Source organism: Hippopotamus amphibius, chromosome 13, assembly GCF_030028045.1.
Source record: "Hippopotamus amphibius kiboko isolate mHipAmp2 chromosome 13, mHipAmp2.hap2, whole genome shotgun sequence".
In the NCBI taxonomy this organism is placed as follows: Eukaryota; Metazoa; Chordata; class Mammalia; order Artiodactyla; family Hippopotamidae; genus Hippopotamus; species Hippopotamus amphibius.
This window is the reverse complement of record NC_080198.1, coordinates 11026603-11046369: the sequence shown is the minus strand read 5'-3', so window position 1 is coordinate 11046369 and position 19767 is coordinate 11026603. Positions and strand designations below refer to the sequence as shown.

The 19767-nt window shown below is 47.9% G+C and overlaps 1 protein-coding gene across 1 annotated transcript in view; it reads left to right on the top strand.

Annotated features, from left to right (window-relative positions):
- The window catches only part of ITPR1 (inositol 1,4,5-trisphosphate receptor type 1), a 314399-nt gene that overhangs the window by 249359 nt on the left and 45273 nt on the right, over window positions 1-19767 (top strand). The window contains exons 48-53 of the mRNA XM_057706415.1: window positions 866-976; window positions 3225-3320; window positions 5835-5957; window positions 6958-7062; window positions 9997-10189; window positions 14837-14959. Coding sequence (XP_057562398.1) covers window positions 866-976; window positions 3225-3320; window positions 5835-5957; window positions 6958-7062; window positions 9997-10189; window positions 14837-14959 — 751 coding nt within the window. The remainder of the gene's footprint in view (window positions 1-865; window positions 977-3224; window positions 3321-5834; window positions 5958-6957; window positions 7063-9996; window positions 10190-14836; window positions 14960-19767) is intronic.

Genomic DNA, 19767 nt, shown 5'->3' with positions numbered 1-19767 from the left:
GCTGGAGGGGGCAAGCCAGTGCTTAAATGGCCCGTTATAAACCCATTGGCCAGGAAAGGTATGACACGCTGTGTCACTTGGGAAGCAAGGCCAGAACCTTCACTCAGAAGAGAAGAAGGGCTTCCAAGAGGGCCCACGCGCTGTGTATCAAAGATCTGATTTTAGTTGTCCGTGACTATGAGATTAGCATTTTGTTAGATCCACTTTCCTCTGCAGGTTTCCTGATGAGACAAGTGGTGTAGTTTGAGTTAAAGTGAAAGGGAACCAAAAAATTACAACAGGCCTGGGGGGAGAGGCTTTATCTGACATCTCAGTGAATTTCCTTATAACCTCAAGTTGGCTTTTCTGCCAAGCAGAGGCCTGTTAGAAGGAGCACACTGGAGTGAATTTGGCTGCAACTGGGGCTCTTACCTGGGGGAAGGTGATTAATTCTGATATTACGTGAACTAAAACTTGCTTTCCAAACTTGAGCCTTAAACAAAAGTGTGCAGTACGAAAACCGAGTGATGCAGAGAGAATGGAACACACCTTTAAAGGGGAAAACAGCACTCAGAACCCAGAATCAGTCACACACCATATTTTCCCTTAAGAACAAAAGCCCACTGCACTATTTGGATTAGACACGGCCAATTTATCAGTTACAGTGCATGGGGACTTTCCTACTGTTTACTGTTAATTCTGAAACTAGAGATTTTCATCTGTCTTTTATGTTTACCACTTTCTCACGGAAAATTTGCTGCTCTCCTCTAGAGACATTGCTGGGAGTGGCAAGCATTGTGTGAAATAGCAGTTCAGCCTGTTGGCCTTTGACGTCTGATTTATGACCGGCGTTTGTGTAAGTGCCTGCATGTGTCTCTTTCCTCAGAACTGCATAGCCACCCATGAGTCCAATGGCATCGATATCATCACAGCCCTGATCCTCAATGACATCAACCCTCTGGGAAAGAAGAGGATGGACCTCGTATTAGAACTGAAGGCAAGTGGAAAGCAAGAGGCAGTAGTGTTTGGAAACCCTTTTGTCTGCTGCCTGTGCACGTGACGCAGTTGCTGCTGTGAAACTAAACGCTAAAGACAGGTCTTTTAAAGTAAATGAATGGTCCATGTTGCAAGTTCTGAGTACAAGGCAGACCTTCACAGTCTTTCCCTTCCAAATAAGGCCTGGGGGCAGGGTACCAGCCTTTCAGCTCACAGGTCACATGGAGTGAGAACTCTTCACTCAACGCTGAGAAACGAATTCGGACCGCATCCAAGAACTAGCAGCCCTGATTCTGTAAGCCACAGACAGAGAAAGAATGGAAACTCCACTCCCTCTATGGTCTCTCATTTTTTCCCCCATTGAGGAAAAAGAGCCAGTTGAAGAATAGTGCAGCTAAAACTATCTAGGACCGAAAAAAAGTGGTGTTTTTATATTATCAGAGAACACCTTTTTCTGTTCTGTGGGTGATTTAGCAGAAGGGCGGTTCACACATGTTGGGTTAACATAAGGAAAGTTAACCTGGCCAGTATCGTGCCTCCAGGCCCCTGACGAGTTTCTCTGTGTCATGTACAAACACTGGACGACAGATGACTGCTGTAGCCGCCCCCTTGACATGTTGACTGCCTCTAACACCAAAACAGTTTTATGGAGTGAAAGCAGTGACTTCAAGGTGCTTAAGGTGCTGCATGTACAAGCCAGACTCTTGGGTATTTGAGAAGCTGATATACTACTCTTGATGTTGATTTCTTGAGCATACCAAGAAAATTAATCTTTAAAAAAATTGAAAAATCCAGTGGGAAGTTGCTGTATAACAAAGGGACATCAGCTCGATGGTGGGTGACGCCTTAGAGGGACAGGACAGGGAGGGTGAGAGGGAGTTGCGGGAGGGAGGTGATATGGGGATATATGTATAAATACAGTTGACTCACTTTGGTGTACCTCAAAAGCTGGTACAGAAGTGTAAAGTAATTATATTCCAATAAAGAGCTTAAAAAAAAAAAAAAAAGGATAGGCTATTTCTTAGACTATGAGTTGAAGTAAAAGGGAATAGAAATTAAATTAAGCTATGAGTGAATATGAAAGATATTTGTAACTCAATCAAAGAAAGATATTGACATATTAAATCAATGAGCAGGAAAAAATTGGGTTTGCGTGGAGACTCCAAATAAAAATGTCACCAGTTGTTTCTATTAAAATCAGAACCACGAGAAAAAAAAAATTGAAAAGTAAAAACAAATGAACAAAAACCCCCTCACTATCTTAGGGTTCCAAAGATTCTCTGAGTCCAAAGTTTCAAATCTGAGAATAGGACTTGCAACCCCATCCTGGTGTCTAAAGTATATTTCGAAATGTTAGCCTTGCTGAGCACATTTCCTTTCTAACTGTTCCCATTTCGGGGCAGGTTGAGGTCCGCCTTCCATCTTACCCCGTTTGCAGCACTGGGCGCTTTATCACTGTCATGGGAGAGCCTGGACCTACAGGGTTTAGCTGAAAAGCCAGTCTGTATTTATGGCATCAGTGGTGCCAGAGGACAGAAAGGTCATTAGGAAAGGTGGTAACACAGAAGCCCACAGGAACTGCAGTTATTTTTACTTTATTTTAGTATTTCAAACTGAGAGTCCAAACTAATAGATGGTTTGGGTGTATGGTTTAAGTGGCTTTTTTTTGGGCTATTTTTAACTCCTTTGACAAATCATGGTGTCGAAGTGACCTGAACAGCATTCAAGCTCACATCCCTGGCAACCGTTTATCAGAATGTATATATGATGAGAGCCTGAAACAAACTGAGAATTTCATGCGCTCTTAATCAGCATGTCAGTGGCTTTTTCAACTAATCCAATAACCTGTAGGTTATTATAGAAATTTCTGCCCTGTGAAAAGCTACCTCTTGATAGCACAGCAACGCAAGGGAACTGCTATAGTCTGTGATTAGGGAGGGAAAAAAAATTACTGCCCCTCTCTCACCAAAACAACAGCTTTCAAGTCCTATACATGAAGAAGCATACGGATCATCACAGATAGGTGCCTCTTTGACCCCAGTCAGTGTCTGTGGACATGTGTTTGGGGTCTGAAGAAGTGGCACATTCTCGGCCTGGTGCAGGTGGCTTTCGATGTCCTTGCCCTGTGCTCTCCTGTGGGGCGGAATGTCATCTGTTTAGCCAGGAAGCAGCACCCGGTCACGCGTGGTTCAGGCCGGCTGCCCCAGCAGCTCCTCTCCATCTCTTCCTCCCTTTGTGTCTCCAATTAGAACAACGCCTCCAAGCTGCTCCTGGCCATCATGGAGAGCAGGCACGACAGTGAAAATGCCGAGAGGATACTCTATAACATGAGGCCCAAGGAACTGGTGAGTCAGACGGCTGAGCCCCTGGCCGCGGCACCGCCGAGCATCAGGGCTTCAGTGGTGACAGAGCAGGGCACCTGCTTCCTCGAGCTTTCTTTACAAGGCCAACAGTCAGGCGTACAGGGAGAACATTTGATTCGGGCCTCTGAGTAGGACAGGGAAGTGAGCCCTGCGTGGAGTAAGTGTTCTCTGCCTTCAGCACAGCCCTGTGGGGAAGCCACCCTGGGCTATTTACCTTGGGGGCAGCGGCGCTGGGAGAGGTCTGGGAGCCGTGGACTGGAGGTCACGACCTCGCTCTGCCCTTTTCTGAGCCACCTTGGTGAGACCCTTGAACTCGCTGAGCGGCACTTCCCTCTTCCCTAAACGGAAGATGAGGGTATCAACTAGTCCAGATGGTTGCTTTGGAGACCAGACGAGACGATTCCAATGGGTCCGGAGCCGCGTGGTCGCGGACGGTAGACCCTTCGCACGTGCGCTGCCTCCTCTCAGCCCTCGTTCACTGCCGCTTTGTGCCGCGTCTTCATCCAGGGCTCTAGAATTCACATCTCTTCTTGGTGCCAGTGGTGTGGGCAACAGAAGAATGTTTTGGGGTTTTTTTTAAATGTTTGGGGTTTTTTAAAAAAGAAAACATATTCTTGTTTATTTTTGGGGGGTGATATTCACAATTGGCTGTGACTTCCAAGCTGGGAGTCAGCGCTGCAAACTGTGAGACAGCAGCTCTCGGAGACGCTGAACCGAGCTGAGGACGGAACTCTCTACTTGAGCTTTTTCCCACGCAAATAAATTGTAACTGACAGACCTAAATGGGGGCACTAAAACTTTCCTGCTGCCCGGTGACCCCGTGTGCACTTGGGGCCAGGCTGAAGTCCCTTTGTGTGTTCCTTTAAATAAAGTTCACAGCGAGCCCAGCTCTTTGATCTCTGAGGTCAGGAGTGAGTTCTCAGCCTGAGATGGAGGTCCTCTCCCAGTTTACGTAACGGCTTATGTAACTGGGGTGGGGGAAGGCTGGGATCTGCCGCTCCTGTGCAGGGTGGATGACTTAGCAGAGACCCCACTCCAGTTCCCATCAATCAAGAGTGCTCCCCACCTGGGCTGGGGACATGGCAGTATCCGGGGCTCTGGGTGCCACCGGCTTCCCAGTCGCCCCTGTGTGGTTGAATAACTTCATTCCCGCATCGCGGGGCAGACCCAAAGGCTTCCTGGAACAAACACAGTTTGTGCACTTGTGCGTAGCAGAGATGCTCTAATGTCTGGAACACGTGTGCACATGTGTGTGTGCACGTGTACGTGTGTGCGTTCAGGCCCCCATGTCCCGTGTAACACTTGCCTCATTCAGTTTGTTTTTAGAGAACCAACAGGAAGACAAGCTCAGAGAGTGACGACGGTCTGGTGTCCAAAATTATTTCCAGGGCCTGACCCGGTGTCAGTACAAGAAATGTACAGCCCTGTGCTGTGCTTCGTCTTGGATAATGAGAGATGATTCGGAGTCACGGCCTTGTGGCGATGCAAGGAGGCGGAAATGCCTTTTGAGTCATCAAAGAAAATGATTGATTTTTAGCACAACTTAAGGGTTGAAGGCATTGTGTTCTTATCCTTTGAATAGTTAAATCTTGAATGATAGGTTCACGTGACAAATACTTAGCCGGGCCCTGCTTGGTCCAGGACGTTGCGCTGGGCACCAGGGAGAGACTGAGAAATGGGCAGAGCCAGCCCTGCTCCCAGGGAGCTGAGGCCAGTGGGTGGGGGCAGGAAGGCCGGCTCCTAAATGCTCTGGGAAAGGTGCTCTCAGCGTGAGACAGTCAAGGTCAAAGCTCAGCTCCGCTAGCCGTGTGAATTTCGGCACACCCCTTTACCTCTCTGAGTCTGCTTCCTCATCCAGAATCAGGAGGAATCTTTGACACCTCATAAAATGTTTATGAGCACTGAAGTTTCTGAAAGAATGAAAATACTAAAACATACTGCTTGGCACATAGAAAGTGCTGGTAGCTGTCACCTGTTACTGGTATTTTCTTCATGTGGAGTAGGCTGTGGGGGACAGGGAAAAATTTGGAGTCAGAAAAGCGTTTCATCAGCTATTCCTAAAGGCAAATGGTTTTCTTTTTAGTTTCTCCTGAAATGGCAAAGGCAGGGGGTGGGGAGAGTTGGCAGGAGGAAATGGAGAGAAAGGAAAAGCCTGGCTTCTAGACTTCATTCGTATCATATTATTGTTTGGGGGCATTTTCTTTTAGCCGTTGTCCCTTTCTAAAGTAGAAGGGCATGGCCCAGCCACAGCACGTCCTTGGTCTAGGGAGAACGAATGGGTTTCCCTTCTCATGTCCGTTGAGGTTGATCGGCAGTGACTGCCTGTGGTGATGCCCAGAAGGAGCCTGAGGCTGTGTCCACGCCTGGTGGGAGAGCGTGCGGAGCCTGATAAGCAGTGTCTGCCCCAGGAGGGGAGACTCAGTGTGTGTGCTGTCACTGCCCACCCTGTGCGGGTCTTCCTGAAACAGGAGCTCTGTTTCCCGGCCCTTCTTGCAGGTGGAAGTGATCAAGAAAGCCTACATGCAAGGTGAAGTGGAATTCGAGGATGGAGAGAACGGCGAGGACGGAGCTGCCTCCCCCAGGAATGTGGGGCACAACATCTACATCTTAGCCCATCAGGTACAACCTCTCCCCCGGCCCCACTGCAGGACAGTCAGTGCCCAAATTTTACCCTATGTGCCCTTAAACTTGCTTTTCCTTTGAGGTTTTAACCTGAGGTGGTTCAGGTTCACGGTAACGTGGCTCACGGGTACTACCGGCCACCTGACCCAGTGTGCTGAGGTCCAGGATGCTTCCATATTTCCATTCCCGTAGGGTCATGTCCTTGGAAACCCCCACATTTCTTAAAAGCATTCTCGCTGAGCTGTGACCGTCGGATAGTTAATGACTGTATCTCGAGACAGTTGAAAGGAGTCTCAGTCTTTTCATAAATATTGATGAGTCTGTCTTAACAATCTAAAGAAATAAACCTCAGCTGCCTGGCCTATCGCACTTGGAAATCTTTGGGAACTTGTCATGATGACTTCTTTTTGTTTGTCTTTTGGCAGATGTAGTAATACTTCCTACCCTGGCACCAAAATGCCCTGTTTCGTAACTCTCTTCCCAAGCGGCTGGGCTTTAGCAGGCACTTCCTCTTTCTGGAGGCTGATGTGTGTGGGCAGCCGGGAACTCTGCTGCAGGCTGGCGCTTCCTGTCCCTCTCACCTCTCTTAGGTAGAGGAGTTCCATAGAAAACAATGATGGTACTGGGCCAGAGGGTGATAGATCCCTGCCCGTTATCTCCTCCATTCCTGGCATTCAGCCCCAGAGAGGTCTCAGGACATTGCGACGGGAGGCTCCATGGGGCTGGACAGAAAACCCCCTCTGCCTCCTGCCAGGCTGAAGAAATCAGGGCAAAGCAGGACCTCACGCGCACATGCCTTTCCTCCCTGTTCTGGCAAGCTCCCAAAATAGCTTCCACGCAGAGCATACCTTGATGGGGTGCAGTGGGGCCCCCCGGCCCCTTGCGCCCTCCAGCTTGCCACTCATTTCTCTGCGTCTTTTATACCCAGAGCTGGAAAGGAGCTGTGTTCCTGCTGCAAAGAGGCACGACGCCTCTGTTTTCTGTGCTTGTGTTCTAGCTGGCTCGGCACAACAAAGAACTTCAGACCATGCTGAAACCTGGTGGCCAGGTGGATGGAGATGAAGCCCTGGAGTTTTATGCCAAGCACACGGCCCAGATAGAGGTAACAGCAGGGGAAACTCGGGGCCTGGGCCTGCGTCGAGGGCCTCCAGTGTGCGGTGCCCTGGGCTGGGGCTGGCCTGCGGTCATGGGTCTGAGCGGTGAACAGGTCGTGAGAAGCCACAGGACACCAGGGCCTGCCCTCAACGCCAATAGCCAGGGCCGGCCAAGGCGGTCCCGATGCCTGCGTGAGGCCTGCCGAGGTGGCAGACACCGAGCAAGTCCGCACGAGGAGACTTGCTGTGAGTTCTGTCAGGGCCGTGAGGACAAACAGGAGTATTATGAGAAGGTCCCGCAGAGGGGCCTGCTGGGGGCTGTGGTGGTCAGGGCGGCCTGTTGTGACGAATGGTATCTAAGCACAGACCTTCAGAAGGATGGGAGTGAACGGGCTGAGCCGGGAGGGCAGAGCTTTGCAGACACGGGGAGGCCCCGAGGTGGGAGGTGAAGGTGAGGAGGTAGGATTTAGGGAGCTAGAGGGAGAGCAGCACGTGATCGGGGGAGGAAAGGCAGGCAGCCCCAGGTCCTGCAGGAGTGCAGCCACCATCCTCGGAAGAAGTCTGGACTTGACCCTCGGAGCAGTGCAGAACCACTGGAGAGCTGTAACGCCTCGGAGTAATATGACGAGATCCGCATTTGAGAAAACACACACAAGAAACAAAACCATCTCCGTTTTGCAGATGGGAGAACTCTGAAATAGGACTCAGAAAGATTGTGTCACTTGTCCAGTTATCAGTGGCAGGGCTGGAATTTTCACCCAAGCCCGGCTGACCTCAGAGCCATGCGTGCTTTGTTTGTTACCTGCATTGTCTCCTGGAAGCCGAGAGAGCCCAGACCTGTGTCTGCAGGCTGTGGGCAGTAAGGGATGATGTGTCTTGATTGGCTAATGAGGAAATGCACAAATTCAGTATCCGTGTCAGAGCAGAGATTGTGAGACTCACAGACTCCTTTGGGCCGTGTGAGGCTTCAGGATGGAGACTTGTAAGAGTATATTCTCATCTGCTGTCTCGGGTCTCTGGGCTGTCCTAGTAAAATACATCATTTCACTGATTAGTTGACCATGACATTGTGTGTGAGCACATATCCTTGATTTATTGTTAATGACCAGAAGTTTGTCCTCTGGAGCTCTTAGAAGATGAGCTTCAGGTGTTTTCAGTGTGGAATGGTAGAGAAGCAGCCTTGGAGATGGTCTTGTGGAGCTCCTTGGTTCACCAAGGAGCCGACTGACGCTTGATCAAGTTAAGAGGTGTGAACATGGTCACCCACCCTGCTAGAGGTGGCAGAAGGGCTGGGATATATTTTGATTCCCAACTGTAAGTTTACTGAAAAAGAGGCATGGATCGATCTTAACGGATAGAGAGAAATGGCCAGGCAGGGTGTCCCGAGCTCTTAAATCCTGTTTAAATCCCAGGCAGCTGCCCATACCTTCCAGTCTCCCAGGGAATTACTTATGCACGGCGGAGGGCTCTGCTGCCCCCTGGGGCTCCTGCAGACGCTCGTGCCTTCATTCTGGTCGCTTGGGCCGGGTAGCCCTGGCGTTGGGGGATCGGTTCTTGCCAGGGTGTGTGTCCTCCTCTATTGCCTCCTGAGCCCAGACACACTTGTGAGATCATGTTCCTTCCGTGTAAGGGGGAAGCTGGTCCACAGCCCCCTTGACGGAGGGAAGCAGGGCTCTGGACAGCGGGAGCCTGCAGACTGTGTGCCACCCGCGTTAGCCACCCCCGCACTGCAGTTCCAGCTGCATGAGGTTGCCTTGTGAACCACAATCAGTGTGATAAGGGCACTGCTGTAACCTGATCTCCAGCTCGATTTGGAAACTTGTTGGTCTCAAGACGACATCTCCCAGAATTTATGGCGGCGGGGCCGTGGGAACCTGTCTCGTCTCTGAGTTTCCCGCTACAGCCTGCCCTGAGTCACCTCTCTCGCTGCGTTGGGAACAGAGTGTTGAGAGAGCGAAAACCGGATCTTCTCGTAGAGGGCGTGGGCCCTAGGCCTCACCTGACTCGTCCAGCCTCTGGGGAGAAGGGATAAAGGCAGGCCATGGCCCTATGGTACGGCAGCCTGTACCCCTTTTGAAATCTCTGCCCCCCAGGACTGTGACTCAACGCAGTGTTGAACGTTTTAGACAGTCTCGACCAGGTGACTCTCTCTGGGGATTGAGCCCATTGAGGAAGGGCACGGGGAAAATCTGTGAGGTGTCCACCTGGAGCCCAACAAAGTTAGTTTAAAGAACAGTGAGTGCGATACCAGCATGAGATGAGTGTATTGGTTCATGCATCACACGTGTTAGATGCTGACAACTCTGAGGTCGGAGGTCACTGCAGCTGCATAAACCAGAGATCTCCTTGTAGAGTTCCCATCTAGGAAAAATAACCCCACTTTGCAATCTGAGAAAGGATCTTGGGTGAGATTTGCACCACCGCCTAGCGCGGCCCTGTACACTGCGATCACCACTAGCTGTGTTTGTCTAGTTACATTAAAATGAAATTTGGCATTAAACTCCATTCCTCAGTTGTCCTAGCCACGCGTGCCAGTACTCAGTGGCCACACGTGACTGGTGACTCTCCTTTTGGACGGGGCAGGCGGACAGATGCAGAACCATTCCATCATTGCAGGAAGTTCTATTGAACCTCCACAGCCCGGAGCCTCGTCTGGATACGTACGCAAAACTCACTTTATATTGTTCCAGATGAGACTCAGTCACTAGTAAAATTAATGGGTCTAACGTTAGAAAAGTACTTTTGTAGACTTAACAAACACTGGTTTCTATATCAGTCTAAGAGATACAGCCCAGTGTGGGGGTCACAGAGTCGGAGAAGACTCCGGGTCAGGTCTGTATCGTGCTTGATCTTGCATCCCGAGCCTGCGGCCGGTGCAAAGACCCGTGGTAAAGGGTCTCTGATGATGACTCTCTAACCTCATCTGTTTTTTCCACACCCAGATTGTCAGGTTAGACCGAACCATGGAACAGATTGTGTTTCCCGTGCCCAGTATATGTGAATTCCTAACCAAGGAGTCCAAACTACGAATATACTACACTACGGAGAGGGATGAGCAGGGCAGCAAGATCAACGATTTCTTCCTGCGGTCCGAGGACCTCTTCAATGAGATGAATTGGCAAAAGAAGCTGCGAGGTAGGTCTGCAGCGCCTCCAGACGCTACAGAGACGTGTGGTTCTGGGGTCTCACACACCGGGGCCTGATGGCGGGTGCGTGGACCTCCAGGGGGGAGCAGAGTTGTGCGATGTGGGATTCTGTCGTGCTCTGAGCACCAGGAGGACCTGGGCACCTTTGGAGCTGATAAATGTGCTCTAGCCTCTGGGAGGCATCTCCCCGAAAGGGCTTCTTTGCTGCAGCCTTTGATCTGATCTGATTGGAGAGCTCCAAGGACTTAGGATGCCCTTTCTTGGTATCGTGATATAGAAAATAAAAGGAACAGAGGACGGGCGGGCCTGGTGCTCACAGGATGGTACGTTTGAGCAGGAGATACAGCCCACCTGACTGCTCATTTACTAGCCCGCCTGCTCGGAAGATGCTGGTCTTCCCCCTTTTATGGGGTAGCTCAGATTTTAGACTTAGTGTCATTTTATAGGCAGCAGAATCACCTGCCACATAAGATGCGTCGTTGCTCACCAGTGAGTCCCATGGCAGAGTCCAGCCAGGCGGGCTGCAATTACTCCTGTGAAATGCTTTTATAGGGGTGTCCTGGAGGGCTTCTCCGTGCACGGGTGTCATCGGGTGTTACTGTGATCCTGCAGCACCAACGGTGCGCTGGGCGCCAGCTGTTGTCACTGACTTAGAAAGGACGGTGCTTTGTTCTTGTCTGTTAGGAGCCAGGATTTTTATGTGAAACCCTGGATTCCAGCGGCAGTTGTGATCATTCAGGCTCCTGCCGCAGGAGGGGAAGCTGGGCTAGAGGTCCCTTTCCGGGCGCTTTTGTCCTCCTCCTCCCCACCAGCCTGAGCCGGCAGAGACCAGCCTCCTTTACGGCTTCCCCTGCACCGCTTCGCTCCCTGCCTCCCCAGATTCGGTTGGTGGCAGAGGGGGTTGTGCAAGCCGGTTGGCCCACAGGCGCTGTTCTCACCCCACCCCCACTCCATTCACCCTCATCTCTAAGGGGCATCTCATCGTCCAGGACTTTAAAGCATCATCCTATGTTTTGCTGAGTCAACCCATTCCTCACCCAGCCCTGTGCTTGATGATGGACAGACACTGTCCACTTTCACCAGAACTGCATGCGTGTCCTCCTTGGTGTGGCCCTCAGAAGCCTTAGGGGACAAGTTGCCACACTCTCTGTGTGTCTTCGTAGCCACTGTGGGCTTCATCGAAGCTCCTCCAGCTCAAGCGTCGTGAGTAGTGTTGAATGTCTACACAGCAACATGCTTGTGCAGTAAGATAAAAAAGGTACCCAAAAGATAGACATAGACCCTATCCATCGCGTACTCTTCTATTTTCAGCAGTTACATTAAATAGAAGGAAACTTCCTCTTATTTGTTGATTTGCTCTTCACTCATATAGTCCGTAATTCCAGCTTTAGCGGGGATGATCCTGAATTCATGTATCCAAACCTCCATAACAGTTACTAAAATGGTGATTTCACCCTTACCAACGTATGCGTCTACGAAGTGCTGGGACTGGTCAGATATATTTGTCATCTCAGAATTGTGTTATCAAATATGTATATAAAACAGGCTATCCAGGGGGCTTATGAATTGCAAGAAAGGCTTTCATCTTTTATGATGAGGTGAGATACCTTGTCATCACTCTTTCTGAAATGTTGTCTTCAGCCTGGCATAGTTGGAAGATCTCAGTCCCGAGAGGTGGGGGATCTGAATTCCATTTTCCTTCTGCCACACACTGGCTCTGTGGCCCTGGGCAGATAACTTAACCTTTTCTAGGCCCTCACCTATAAAGTGGGAGTTAAGACTACCTGATTGATTGATTGATTGATTGATTGATTGAAGAACGGCCATCTCATCATTCCAAGATTTATATTGCATTTTGGCTAATACCTCCTCTTATTTAGCCTTTGTTTCAAAACCAGTTTTTGTCTCAGTGAAGCTTAAACACTGCTAGGGTTGTCAACTGAGAGATTTTAATTGGCTTCATAGCTTGCCGCTGGTAAGAAAAAAATTGAAAGTAATAACTGAATTAAATATGATTTGCATATTTAGGAAGCGGAGAAATGTACTCATTAGAAGTGCAATTAAGATGAAATACATTTTCCCCTCTGAGTAGCTTATTTCTCTTCTAATAAATCTGCAGAAGAGATTTCTCTGGCTGGTTCATAAAGCTGCTCTTCCTTTTTCCTTAAAGTATCACAGAGAATCATCTGTGCTGTAGAGAATGTGTACCTAGGGCTCAGTACACAGTAAGGCCTGTCTGAGACTCGAATTGCTTCATCTTTTCTTCTTCAAGTGCTAAGTTACTCAGTTCCTGTGCTCTCTTGAAACCCTCTTCCCTGCTCTACTCCACACACACAAACACACACACACACACACACACACCCTTCTGTGTGTTCACATCCTCTGTCCTCTGCACCAATCTGACATATTCCCCTGAAGATCCTGGCCCCAGTGGCAAGAAAACTCTGGGCTAAGGAAACTAGAAGGTAGTGGAGGGAAATTGAGGCAGAGTTGCATACGTTGACACTTTGTTATGTGGCGTTTACCCTCCTGGCTGTTACACTCATCAGAATAGAATGGGAAATTCTGTTGCTATAGGCACGTGGAGTCCAAGTACTCAAGAGAGCCCCAGGTCTTTAAAAAAACAAACTAGGGAAGAGGGTTACCAAGAGATGCCCCAGGTGCACTTATTTAAATGGCCCTGCCCACCTGGGATCATGGTACCCTCTGTTCTTGCACCTGCATAGATGTGCAGTTGTCTTGAAGGACTGAATATTTGTTCATATTCAGAATGACACCACGCTTTGAGTACAGTGTTAGCCTTATACGAGTGAGATTTGTGAACTGTCTGCCAGAGTTGAAGACCATTTATTACAATTACATTAAGGCATGACACAGCAGCGACACTCACACTCGGTGTTGAGAGCGCCCCCTGAAGAGAATTCTGGCTTACCCATCACGGAGCTCTGCCGTTTCCTGCCTTTCTGTCTTTTAACTTGTTCTCCTGAGCCTGTTGTACATGCACAGATGTGGGGAGGATGTGGTAAGTTCCCATGAAACCATCACTCAGCTTCAGCTGTTTGCAGCCCTTTGCCATCCTTGCTGTCGTCTCTTCTCTGCTCTCTGGAGTTCTCATATCCAGATCAGAAATGGGCTTCAGTCCCAGGAAAAACACCAATAGCTGCTGTCTCCAGAGCGGGTGATCTCTCATCTTAAATTTGCTTCGACAATTAACTTATACAAAAGTCATTCTTTAGCTATAGGTTGGACTGATTCCTGGTCAGCTCCTCTTTTGAATGGTGACATGAGCCACTTAACTTTGTCCCTGTCACTGAGCCGAGAGGGTCTCTGAGCTGGGGGATGAGATCTCCATGGCTTCCATCCTCTGCTGGGCCTCAGTTTCCCTCATTTATAAGATGAGAGATTTTAAACTAGATGATGCTTATAGCTCTAAAACTCTACAGTTTGGAAACATGGCCTGTTACCAAGCGCAAGCATGAAATGAGCAGTTATTAAATTATCCAGGGCTCTGTTTAATTGTGCCATAACTTTATTTTGGATAGAAGCTTCCAAAGACTTGGCTACTGCTATAGGCATCATTATAGAGTCATTGGATTTGTCATCAGCTGTTGTCCTAAAGTTAAGTGAGGACTTCATTGGGAAAAAGAAGTAACACTGAAGATCCATTTTCACATACTGCACACTTTCTTTGGAGGAGGGTGGCATTGACTGAGACTGTCTTTTGGAACCTTTGCCTCTGGTGTGGAGATGGAAGTTATTCCTGCTGTGTCTATTATTGAGCATCATCCTAAGTGTGGGGTACCACTGAACAATTCAGCGGGAAAGGAAGCAGCAGGGAACACAGTGTGGCCACCGGCTCGTGGTCCTGATGCTGAGATGCGGCCAGTGTGGAATCACCTGGGAACAGTGGATTGAGGTGGCAGCACTGCCTAAGGGGGCTCTCGTGCTTTGTGAGGGCTGTAGTGGCACATCCTTTCTCTACCATCGCCTTTGGGAAGTGGAGCTCCACTGCTGATCGTCCAGGCAGCAACTCCCACTCCCAGTTCCTCTTCAGGAAGATGGCAGATGACTTGGTGTTGGGGAAGGGGTTGTTGTCTTGCTTTTAGGCACCAGTGAGTTAGGGAAGAATTTCGAGGAGTGTGGAAGTGGTAACATTCCTAGCCTGGGGCCCAGCCGGGCTAACTCTGAATACTGTGTGTCCCCTCCACCAGCGCCCCCACTTCTCAAAGGCTCATTGAATTCTTGGGTCTCCTTGGGCATCTCATCCAGTTCCAGCGCCCCGGGGGGAACTGAGGACTTGGCGCCTGAACTCTGGATAACCCCCAGATTCCATAACCGATGGTGTTGACGGGGGCATGCGGGGTTTTTAGATGCTCCAGCTTTTCCCCTTTCTTCTCTTCCTTGTCCTCAAATACATCGTCTGTTCTAGTAAGTACTCCAAACAGAAACAAAGCAATCTGATGTCGTTCTGAGCCTGTGCGTCAACTTCAAAACAAATGATTGTTTTTACTGTTGTGGTAAAAACTGGGAACAAAAGTGGACTTGTAAGGGCGGAGCGGGAGGAAGGGCGGTGTGAGGTTCCCAGCGTCCTGGCTCGCGCTCTCGAACCTCACGGGCTCCATGTTTGTTTCCACAGCCCAGCCGGTTCTGTACTGGTGTGCCCGCAACATGTCCTTCTGGAGTAGCATTTCATTCAACCTGGCTGTCCTGATGAATCTGCTCGTGGCGTTTTTCTACCCGTTTAAAGGAGTCCGAGGAGGTACTGCCCAGATCTTTAATTTCCAGGAAAATTCCAGAAGCAGCAGGAAGCCTACGACTTGCATCTTACATGTGATCCCTGGAAGTATTGCTGCGATTTATGGAATCCCAGTTACCCATTTTCAGACAAAATGAGAGTGTAGCTTTTACCACGGGTTTATTTTTACATCTAACTTGAAATGGTACAAATTTTGTGTCCGTAGTTATTTACCAGGAAGGAAAGAGCAGAAGCTATATGCAGTATTAAAACTGTAAGAGATCATCTTAGTCAGCTTCCTTGTTTTATATGTTGGGAAACTATCTGTCAGAGAAGTTGAGAGATTTAGCCAAAGTCACACAGCCAGTTAGCAACCGAGCTAACCCTAGAATATAGATATTTTGATGCTCAGTCCAGTAGACTTTTTTTCCCCCACGCCATACTTGTGGAATTGATTTCAGACTAAAGAATTTGTAAGAAATCTCTGGAATTTTTTTTTTTTTGGCAAGAGATAGGGGAGGCAGGGCTTGCATGACTGTAGACCGCACATCCTTGGCTGTTGAGTCTATCAAGAGCTTCAAGCTGTTATTCACATAACGAAACGTCCTGGCCATGGTCTGGGTGGACATCCGCCACCACCACTGTCTCCTTCCGGTCATCTGTGCGCACATCCTACACACGTTGCTGAGAAGGGGCAAACCATGGAGGACGGGCGTTTTTCTGTTTGGGCCCCCACGGTTTGCTTAACAGCTTTCCGGAGACGTTTACACGTGTGGGGTTCTGGGGGCTGGCAGAAGCCCCTCTGCTATCAGACACCCACGGGCCACTTTTCCGACACCTGCTGCAGCCTCCCAGGGGGCCTTCCTTTTCAGCACAGCTTTTCATCAGAACTTCCTGGCTAATCACCTCCCAAATGTGTGTCACAGCCTGCTGCCAGGAGCCACTTTGTGTGAAACATAATGGGATGAGGAGCCCAAAAGTACGACAGCAAACAAACAAACAAACAAAAAAACCCAGAAACAGGGCAGGGGTAAATTCCAGGCTCAGCTCTGGATTTAGTCATGCCGATGTTGTCAGCGTAGTGGAAGTCGATTTAAGGTGCGATCTGAAAGTGGTGATACGTTCCGTGATGTATCTGACTTACTCATTTGAGGCGACAGCATCTCTGGCCTGAAGCTATGCTTTTTTTCTTCTTTTCAAAGCTCAGAAATAATATAATTTTATATGTCATTATCAACTAACAGTTTCTTTAAACTGAAGGGTAAAATATATGGTGGTAAACAAAAATCAGTAGAGTAACTGATCTTGAATATATTTAAAACACTCAAGTTACCATGACGTTTGGACAACCAGACATGAAAATGCTGCAGCAGAAAGGTTTATGCTTGTCAGTGGCCTGAAGCGATGTTGAAGGCTCCATCTGAGTGATTTTTTCCCCCCAAAGCAGCACTTAAACACAAGCCCAAGGGGCATTTTCCTTTAAAATGCAGTATCAGGAATGGTAAGCGTCCTTGTATGCAAAGCTGGGCTGGTGCACAGGGCTGCAGGGTGTTCTCCGGGGGGATGTCTGCCTTCACCAGGCTGCCGGTCAGCAGAGGTAAGAGCATTAAGCGGTCAGCCAGGAGCTCAGGGGGAGGTGATGGAGCCCAGGCCTCCTCTCACCTCCGGGGAGCTGTCATGCACATGATAGTAAATTCTTCAGCTGTACTTTGGGTGTGTTTTCATTTACCCTGCACTTCTTTAAAAATATTTAAAATTGATTTTTTGGTAAACCTTGGCCATTTTCTTCACTGGTCACTTGTGGCAGTTTTAAGGCCAGTGTCTGGGGACAGTTCATTGAGTGCTCCCTCCTCTTCAGTGGTAAGCCTCATCCAGTGGGACAGCTAGACTTACAAAGTCCGCACTTGGTGTCCAGGCCTGGCTCTGACACTCACCTGCCACGTGACCCCGGGCAAGCCACTTCAATTAGTCCTCCTTATTCTCTCTATTAAGAGGTGCTTAAATTGAGCCAGTAGCTGTGACACCTAAGTGTGGATTTGGAAATTCCTGTATGGGTTGGGAGAAAATAGTTGCTGACCTAGTCAGGATCTCTGGAGCATCCTGTTTCTTGCCCATCCAAGTTCAAGACCTACTGGATGTGATGGTTGTTAGAGGTCCTTCCAGCTTTACAATGGTGGCACTCAAGGTGGTGGCATCAATCCTGGCTGATCTATAGAGGTCCAGGCTTCCTGTTTTGGCAACATGTGCTTTAAAACTTCATGTTGATGGACTCAACAGAAAACATAATTAGATGTCCTTGGAGAGGAGAAGGTTGATCTGACCTGAGGAAGCCCTTTCCATTATACAGTGACTGAAATCTCCTCAAACACATCCACTCATTCAGAAGGATTTATTTTTTCGTTTTGGAAGATGTGTTGGGGGCATCTTCTGTACTCACTGTTGACCATCTTCAGGAGGAGGGTTGTGTTAGTCCTGTCTAGAAACAAAATCTGGTTGGTGACCTGAAAGCATTTCTTCGAGAGAAATATTTGTTCTTGTTGAATCCTGAAACCAGGTTTTCCAAAATGTCCCTCTTGCAGGGACAAGGGGATGACGTTGCTGTGTGTGCTGATGTGGCTCTGTGACTTACTAGGCTTGTGGCTGCCAAGGACACTGTGGCCTTAAAAGCTCCTTTTCAAAAGTATCACTTTCCCCCTTTATTTCAGAACTGAGTCACAGAGTCTTTGAAAAGCTTGAAAACGGGGCAGTGTCAGATTTCATACTGAATTTGTAAGCATGCCATGGTGATTAAAGCACATAAAGTACTACTTTCTAAACTTTCTTACTGTTGAAATTTTCAAATATATACACAAGTAGAAAGAACAGTAAAATAAACTGCCATGTACCCATCAGCCCAGCTTTAACAATCACCAACGTTTTGCCAACCTTGTTTCATTTATACTCCTACTATATTTTCTGCAAGATTTTAAAGAAGTCTAGACATCTTGTTGTTTTGCCCATAAACATTTCACTGTGCATCTCTAACTTCTAAAAATATTTTAAAATGTGTATAATCACCATGCCATTATCATATCTAACAAAACTAGCAGTAATTCATGTAATAGCCTGTCCATATTCATGTTTCTCCAGTTGTCTCGAAGAAGTCTTTCTATAATTGTGTCTTTGGAATCTAGCATTAATTGTCACCTCTGCTTTTATAGTGGGAAGACAGCAGGTTTTTATATTGTCCCCTTCAGGATTTGAGAACATTTGTTGTACTGGTCACATTTATTACACTAAGCTCTTAACGGCAGTTTAAGATGATAATTAAGCACTTAAGAAAATGAGAGGCAAGCCACAGGCTGGGAGAAAATACTTACAAAATAAATATCAGACAACATTATGTCTAGAATATATAAAGAACTCTCATAACTCAGTAATAAAAAAGACTACCCAGTTAAAACAATGGGCAAAAGATTTGATCAGTTACTTCACACAAAAAAAGACATATGAATGGCCAAGAAGCACATCAAAAGAGACAAAATCGGTAGTTATTAGAGAAAGGCAAATGAAAACTACCATGACATGTTACTAGAAACCTCCTAGAATGGCTAAAATTAGAAAGACTGACAATTCCAAGTGCTGGTGATGACGTGGTGCAAGTGGAACTCCCATATGTAACTGATGGGAAGGGAAAATGGTACCATCAGTTTGGAAAACGGTGTGATTAGGTCTTCTGAAGCCAAACGTATACTTAGGATCCCAAAATCTACTTCCATGTTTTTGTCCAAGAGAAATGAGAACATTCGCCCACTCCAAGATTTGTATTTGTATGTTCCCGGTAGCATCATTCATAATAACTCCAAACTGGAAACAACCCAAATATCCATTCATTGTTGAGTGGATAAATAAACGGTGGTATGTTCATATCATGCAATACTATTCAGCATTAGAAAGAGCAAACTATTAATATGCACAGTAATGTGAATGGATCTTAAAAATTTTGCTACGTGAAAGAATTGAAAAGACTACCTACTAATATGATTATTTTTCCCATTTTCATGAAATTCTGGAAAATGCAAAGCTACAGTGGTAGAAAGCAGATAGGTAGTTGCCTGGGAGTGGAAATGGGGCGAGGCGTCAGTTACAGAGGGCACAAGGAAACCTCTTAGGGTGATAAAAATGTTTATATCTTGATTGTGTTGGCAGTTACACGTGGTTGTATGGCTAAATAAACTGCCAAAAGTCATCAAGCTGTGCACTTAAAACGGATGGATCTTTTTTTAAATGATGCTTAAGGCCCGTCCCTCCAGGGGCATATATACTCCTGGTGCATGCTGTGTCACCTTAGGCAGGATACATAACCCAAGACTCCGTTTCCTCTGGAGTAAAATGGAGAGGACCGCACTCCCATAGGGTGATCGAGAGGACTAAGTCCACGACAATCGATCGGCATGAAGGGCTCCATACAATATCTGACACTTGTTAGAGGCGCAGAAAGGCCCCGATACCCACTTCGTCCTCAATTTCTCAGAAGCCTCTGCCTCTTCCGCCCATTCGTAATCAGGTTTTCCTTTGAAGGATATCAAAAGAGAAGAGGTAGGTGGCTGGGGTTAGGGAGACAGTTGTCAGAGGGAAAGTGAGTCTCGGCAGGTGTGCACGACATGAACTAGGCCAGCCGGCAGGCTGGTGGAGGGGCTGGAAGCGGCCAGGGCGTCTCTTTCCCGGGAGAAGTGAAACTCCTTTACATAAGTGGCCTTAATCACGTAGTGCTGCTTGTTTACATCTGAAGGAAACTCAAAATGTGACAGCATTTGAAATAGGGGTGTTTTTTTTTTAATGAGTGTTTTACA